The 7850-nt window shown below is 40.9% G+C and overlaps 1 protein-coding gene across 1 annotated transcript in view; it reads left to right on the top strand.

Moving 5' to 3' along the window:
• The window catches only part of AOAH (acyloxyacyl hydrolase (neutrophil)), a 75181-nt gene that overhangs the window by 40012 nt on the left and 27319 nt on the right, over positions 1-7850 (top strand). Inside the window, 1 exon segment of the mRNA XM_010184217.1 lies at positions 7165-7256. Coding sequence (XP_010182519.1) covers positions 7165-7256 — 92 coding nt within the window.

Genomic DNA, 7850 nt, shown 5'->3' with positions numbered 1-7850 from the left:
AAGAGTGTCTGTAGTGACCACAAAACATCACTACCACACTCATGTCTATCTCTGGGCAGTATCCCAGCATTTCCCATTTTCAAACAACAACAAAATGAGCCTGACTGTGAATTATGCAGAGCCTCAGCTGTTGCAGTTCACTGGCATGGAATGAAGTAATTGAGGGAAAAAGATCATTCCAGCAAAGTGCAATTAGGAGATGGAGATTAAACACACAGGTGTGCTCCTGTCCTTTGCTCTTGTTTCCTATCCTGCGCCAGTGTCACTCCCTAGCCAAGGATCAGATGGGGATCTAGCATGGGGTGATCAGATAGCACATCATTGCCCACCTTCCCTGGTGAAAACCTGCTACTCCTCCACTGGACTCTGTAGAAGAAGGGTATGAACATTTTCTAGAGAACAATACTTATTCCAAAGTGTCAGTAGTTAACAGTGCTATTGGAGATCTGAGAGTTTTGCTTAGTTTGACACTTTTGCTCCCAGAGCTAAGCTGATTTAAATGTTGCAGATTAGCAGTTGTTTTTCTTTGTTAAACATTTATGAGCAATAATTAGATGAGTGACACCAATGACAGAACTGGTGATGAGCATAATAAATTAGCACTAATGATAACTGAGATTATCTTCTATAATAAAGATGGTAATAATACTGATGGTGACAATGATCCTGACAGTAATGCTGCTAGCAGAGCCATGTAGGCAAGCACAGTTTTAGAATATGTCAGCATTTTATTATCACTTTAATGAAGGTTTAGAAAGCATTTCCCTTGCTTGAAGCTTGCTGGTCCACTAGCTGGATGGATCAAGGGCTGGTAATGGCATGCAGGGGCAGAAGCTTCAGGGTTGGGAGCTGAAGTGCAGATTATAAAGTGAGTTTTGATGGTACCTTGTCTGATGGGTGTAGAACAACTTGCACAGGAAGAGAACTGGTGCTCTCTGTGTCAGGCCCAACAAATACATGCTTCTGGTGCTCAAGTCCATCTGGCCAGCGTGTGGGGAAGATCAAGGTGTGTTGGTAATGTAGAGGAATTTGAAAAGTTGGTTATAGCTACCCAGGACAGAGCAGGGCTGGACTAATGACCTTGTGGGAAACTCAGCCCTTGCACAGCTAGACAAGTTCTGCGGTAGTGCATGGCACAGCTGCCCCAGTGTCTGGGGTACATGAGATTCGGGACAGGACAGAACACGTTCTTCTCTAAGACTATTTGCAAGCTTTCCTACCAACCTGGCAAAAAAAAACCAGTCGTTAAATATTAACGCAGAGATACAGCGAGTCCAGTCATATAAAAAACCCCTAGTATCTGTGTTTAAACTCTAGCAATAGTAAAAAGTAATGTAATTTACAGCTCACCTTAAGTAAGAAAGTTGTCATCTGAGCACAAAAGTGCTAGCAAAAAAAAATTCTGAGCTAATTCAGACTTTGTCACTGCCTCTCCCTCTTGCTTGTCTTGCTTTCTGTGTGTGTGGCAATAGCAGCAATTTAGCTGCCTCTTGGTTGTGAAGGTGCAATACTGTTGTCTCTTGATGTGTAGAGTTAAATAGTACTGGCAAATATCCTTCATCAGTAGTTTTAATTAACAAATTAACTGGCTTCAGTATTTTTTCAGTGCAAGGCCTTCCTCGAGGAGAATTTCTAAGCATATCCAGGGATGGTTTTGTGACTAGAGAGAGTGTGGAGAGTCTATATCCTAATCTCACAGAAAACATCCTTAATCTGAGACCACAGCAAGAATTTGATGTTAGGGCTCTGAGAGGGGAGGATAAGGGATTAGCCTCGTGTACCTGCTCTTCCCCATGCTGTCCAACTCAAGACACTTCATTTTGATTTTGCCAAAATTTCTTTGATAAGACACATAGGAAAATAAGTTTATCAAATGGTTTTCTCTACAGTCAATACTAGAGTCAGTTCAAAGCTCTAATTTCCATTTCAATGGAATCTCAATCCTCTATGTGGAATTCCAAACAGGACTCCCCTGTCACTACCTCATCCAGGATTTTCATCATGTGTACAAGGAAAAAGTTGTGTGCCTCTTAATTCAGATCTATTAAGTGTACTATTTTATTGCTTTAATGGTTTTCTATATTTTTACATATCTATTTTATATAATTTATATATTTCATACATTTCTTATTTGTATTTATCCTTACACATGTTCACATATAGAAGTGTTTGCATATACAAATGTAAAGTAAAATTCACACTTCGCAACAATGCTGTGGGCCCTTCTGTTAATCAGCACCACATCAGCAGCAGCTGTTAATTCCTGTTTTAAAGCTAATTAGGTGGGGAAATAATTTTTCAGGAGAGATGCTCAGAAATTAGTTAAGAGGCTCTGCAGAATGGTTGCTTTCCCTGATTAGGCTGCACATAATCTACCATGTAAAGGAGCAGTAACGATGAGTGAAGGAAGAAAGAGAATGTGAATGAGAAATTTCCTCAGTGAAGCAATCTCAAGATGGCCTTTGGGTAACCCGGTGATTAGCACAGGAGTGACCAGATGGGTATTTGGGCTGAACAGCTTTGAAATTCAGATGCCTGTGCCATTGTCTTGAAGACCATGGTTGGGAAGCTGTTATATACTGTATTTTGGATTTCCCAGGCTAAGCAGGAACTTATTGCCCCCTTAGCACTGGCCTCTCACAGGGTAATAAACCCCCGTGTAATCCAGTGCAGGGGTACATGCTTCTATCGTACGTCCCGTGACAAGGAATGCGTCAAGCTGCATCATTCACTTGTCTCATATCAAGTCCCTTAGTGCCTTCCTTGTCTTCGTGTTTTCTTAAACCTAAGTGACCAAATGCAGAGGCCTGAATCATGTCCCTGCTTTTATCAAGGAGGCTGTTTTGGGGGAGAGGAGCTTGCAAGCCCCTAAATGCTAGCCTGCCAGCACTGATGCAGCTGCAGGCACTCCTAACCCATTTTGTGTGTCACTGAGGTTGAAATGTGCTATATCAGAGTGGGGACTCATGTTTTCCAGTGCTATTTCCAAAGCCTTTGCCTAGGAGGCAGTCACAAATACAGTTGTCATCCCTCATAGTGTCTGTTCTTCCCATAGAGAGTGTACAGAGACACTACTTGGTGTGGAAAATGTCCACCACAAAGTGGACACATCTTTGGAAGGTATAGCACAGGCATGCTATGTCTCCAGTTAAAAAAAACCCTAAAAACCTAACAACATAAAATCCATCCCACCCTATGGAGCACTAGGGGAACTTGATTGTGAAGTTTTTGTCCAACCCCTACAAGGATCTTGCTGAGGTGCAGCAACACTGAGGAAATGATTTTGGGATCATCACTGAGGATACCTGCCTGCACGTTGCTGCAGAGGCAGTCGAGCATGGGGCTCTGTCCTTATACTGCCATCACTCCAGTAAATCCTCAAACACCCAGAGTACAATTACAGGAGGAGAATTATACAGCTGTGAGAAGGGGATGAGTCAACTTTATTTTGGCTTTCTGCTTGTCAATAGGTTTTTGGGTTTGCCAGGCTTTTCTTCTTTTAAAAGGTTCAGCAAGAATTAAGCTGGATGTTCATTCCTTTGACCTGAAAACTCAGACATTAAAAATGAAGTGTAATGCAGTAGATATGCACTTGATGAGATTTAGCAAAGCAGAAGAAATACTGGGGTCTTTTTTGAGGTGGATGGTTGTTGCAGAATGGTAATGTACAAAGCACTGGTGTGTCTAGCGAAGGATATAGTGCTCCTGCTGCTCTGTCCATCTGCTTGCAATTGACTTCCAAATAGTTACTAAATGCAGCATTTTTCTGTTATATGCAGAGATTTTTTTAAATCTCATTTTAGAGACAATTTTATCTGGAGATAAAAGCACTGTATTCATCAATGTGCTGGAAATTATATCCTTTCTAGGAAGAAGCATTTTAAAACCCTTGGATCTCTATTTCATGCTGAATAAAGAGAAAAATAAATCTTACATCTATCCGTAATCCGGTAAATATCTATTTACCCACATACTCAAGGGGTTTTCAGGTTTCATTAAAGTAACTCTTTCATACTATATATCTCCTATTAAAAGAATACAGCATTTCTTCAAATACAGGTTTAGGATGTCCCAAACACTTATCCCACTGACTTCTTTTTTTTTGCACCACTAGGGAAAACAGGAGTTTGATCTGTGAAAATCTTATTTTAAACATTAACTTCCCTTTAAATCCACTGAATTGCAGGCAAGTTTCTCCCAGCTAGCTTTGCGATGACTAAGATGCTGTATTTGGAAGGAAATAAGGTAATAATTTTGCTAATTTCAAACCTTTGTCCCTTGCAGCTTTACAGAGTAGAAATGCCACACAGGCTTTTTAAAAAGATAGGCCGCTCCTTCCTCCAAGGTTTGTGTATTTGAATACTTAGAATAAGAAAGTTGTCTGTGGTACTTGTGGGAGGTGTCCCTGCCCATGCCAGGGGGGTTGGAACCGGATGATCTTTAAGGTCGCTTCCAGCCCAAACTGTTCTGTGATCCTGTGACTTAATGCTGTCACAAGGATTTGAATACCATTAGAGTCTCTATAAAAAAGAATACTCAATTCCCCTTCAAATTAAGGGATACTTCAGTGCTTTCAGGATTTCTGGGACTGGCATTTCTCAAGGTTTATGTGAGTTTCCAATGCCCTTTTTTGTCCTGGTTTTGAGGTTGTCTTGCTATAGGAACCCCGACCATTCTTCCATTTAGGTTACCTTCGTCCTGTGCAGCTCGGTGTGTGTGCATTTAGCATCAGCCATGGCTTGCCTGGTGCAGGAGAAGTGGGAGGGCTCAGGGAGACGTCTTTAAAGGTATGACATGTCTAGGAGGTGAGAACATTCCTTCAAAATGAGACCCATCTAGAGCATGTGAGGCTAAAATATGGCATTTGAAGCTTGGCTGGAATGACTTTCTAATAATTCTTTGCTAAAATCTGGCATGTAAGCTGACGCATGGTTTCTCAGCCAGAATAGTCTAAAGAATGGTATTTAAACAAGGCTGTGCTGAGAGGAGTTTTAAGCTAAAATTTAGCATAGATCCACCTCTAGAGAGAGTCACATTTGCATCTAAGACTAAGTAAAATGCAGTCTGTTAGACCATGCTTTCCAAACTACATCCCTGGAGAGTTCAAGGTCTAGCATTCTTCTGAAATTTCCATTAACTGCTCATCTTCACCCTTCAGTCCTGAAATATCTTCAGAAGTCTGGCTTTAAGTGCTTTGCTGGAACAGTGTCAATGCTAAACGTATATACGGTTTTTCAAATGCAACTATAACTCTGGGCTCAAGTGTTCCTTTCCAAACCAATTTGCAACTCAATTAGGTTCTGCCTAATTCATATTTAAGCTAATCACAGAACACAGAATCACAGAAAGTTTGCAGGAGAAAAAAAAACACAGTTAAAAATTATTGAGACTTGCCCAATGATTGTGTTATTTTGGAGTGCTAACAGGAAATAATGAGAGCAATGGTCATAGAAGGATTTATTTAAAAAATATTTAATCATTTTTTTGGCTTTCTTTATGCTCTTATATGCTATGACTTATAAGAGATCATATCTGTAGTTTGTTCTATGCTCAGTGATTTATTTCAATATTTCTGTCACCTTTAATGAAAAGCTACAAGGAGGCAAATATTGCAAATGGCCAAGCCATAGTGTACCCCTCCACTTTTGCTCGTAGCCCTTGGACTAAGTGCTTGTTTGCATGGAAAACAGATTTGAAGAAGGCAAATTTGGAAGTTCCCTCCAGTCTTAAAAAAAATAAAGTGTGTGTATGTATATACAGCTACACATAAAGACACATAGGTATATATATGTATGAAAGAGAGAAAATCAGCTGAAAGATAATTAAGCAAGACCCATTTCACCTTGGTAACTAATGCAGATCCACTGTAAGTAGGTCAAATACGCTGTTACATACTTTAAACTGGCATCTGCTGTGGCTGGGCTGCTCAGAGCTTCGCTTCAGGATTTCTTCCCCCTTTTCTCGCCTCTCCTCCCCCTTCCCTGCGTCTCTCCCCATCCTCTTACAGTCAAAAAACATAGACATATTCTCAAGCATGGCTCCCATTCAACTGAATGATAATTTTGTGGGAATGAGAACTTGGTGGGGACCACAAGATTTAGCTCTTCTGCAGCCTCTCAGTTACCTCTGACCCTCCTGGAGAAGAAATCACCCACCTGCTTGCTGTTTATAGCAGTGAGGGTTTAAGGAAACTCCACAATTGCTTTAAAAGAAAATGAAGCTAATAAATTACACTGATTAAACCAGCCTATAAGCTGCCTGATTTTATGTTTTGACCTTCTTTTGGTCATTACCTTTTTCATCAACAGTTTTTCAGTAGAAGCACACTGGATTTATGCGTTTGTCTTTACGAGTGTACCCCAGACTAGAAGCTGAAAATTTACTCCACATTCTTGTCCTTCTGAGATGGCGCAATTTCTCGAGGCCATTTTTTTCTCGCCTTTCACAATTTTTGACACGTTGGCAAATCAAAGTGGAAATGAACAGGGCACTGTGTTTTGAATGTGCAACACGGCTTGCATCTGCATCAAGGCTTTTGCGGAGGCTGTCGTTTTAAAAAAGCATTAGGGACTAATACCAGCAAAAGCAGAGAAGGGTAAAGGTTGCCTCTCTTTGCATGGGAAGGTTGTGGCAGACCATGTGTTTTCGTGCCTGGTCCCTGCCATGCTCCGGGGCCTTTCTGGCCCTGAAATGTGCAGTGAGGACCAGGCAGAGGTCTTTAGGGGGTCAGATGCTTGCAGTTCATCCTGCTGGAGAGGGCACGGGAGCTTCAAGCTCATTTGATGTTATCCCTCTGCTGTATATGCTGGGGACATCATGCTGCCATCTCCCTGTGCCCAAGCAGACCCACCTTTGGACAGGACGGATGCTGCAGCAAACAGCAGATGCGTTGGAGGTCTGCACCTGCAGTACGTGCTCCACCTCAGGACAAATTTTAGACTCTTCCAGAATTAAAGCATGCCAGGACATGCAGTTCAGATAGCTCGTCTGCTTTTCCTTCCTCCATCCAACTTTTTAAGCATATGTGTAAATAATTACTGCTACAACCATAGTTTTAATTGCTGCTGTCCAGCTAATGCTCCAGCTAAGAAGTGCTTTAGTTTGCTGAAAGGATTTATTGTCTGTGAGGGTGAAACCATGTTGATTTAAAAAATTCTCTTTCAGAAATCATTTGCTAATCTCCCAATGGCTTTCAGCGATGAGCTTGACTGGCCCCAGTTCTCAGAGTTCACCGGATTTCTGAACTCTACCATCGGGTAAGCCAACAGAAGGGGTGGCCAAGTCATAGCAAGTCTCAAGGTCCCTCAAAGCACAGCAAGAAAAAAATAAAAACAGTGCTTGAAAGGAAAGATAAAAATGCTAGTCAGTGCTGCTTCTGCTCTGTCTAAAATCAAGATCAACACTGGATCTAGGGATTTAAATAATCTTTTAAATATGTATACAATGCGCAATACTCTAGCCTAGTCTTCCTGAAATTCACGGTAGGTTTTAGAGATGGTCAAATTGTAATCTAGAAGGAGAAAAAAAACGACCAACAAGAACAAGAATGAGAAGAAAAACAAAAACAAAGAATAAAACCAAAACAAAACCAAAAGAAAACTAAAAGAACAAGCCACAAACCCCAAAGAAATTTAAAAAAAACTCTTTTTTTTTAAAAAAAAATCTGAGTCAAGGAGAAGGGGAGCATAGCTGACACTAACAAAAATCAGCTTTTTCCTTTGTTTTGTTTTGATTTGGTTTTTTTCCCTTTTTGTCCTGTTTGCTTTTTGCTGCTGAAACAGTGGAATAAATGGTAAACCCAAGGTTATTTCTTGGTGTTGCCTTTTTTGGGGCAGTCTTTCTAACCTTTC

The sequence above is a fragment of the Mesitornis unicolor genome, unplaced genomic scaffold, assembly GCF_000695765.1.
Source record: "Mesitornis unicolor isolate BGI_N332 unplaced genomic scaffold, ASM69576v1 scaffold12835, whole genome shotgun sequence".
Lineage (NCBI taxonomy): Eukaryota > Metazoa > Chordata > Aves > Mesitornithiformes > Mesitornithidae > Mesitornis > Mesitornis unicolor.
Note: the sequence above shows the minus strand (reverse complement) of the source record. Positions and strands in the feature narration are given on the sequence as shown.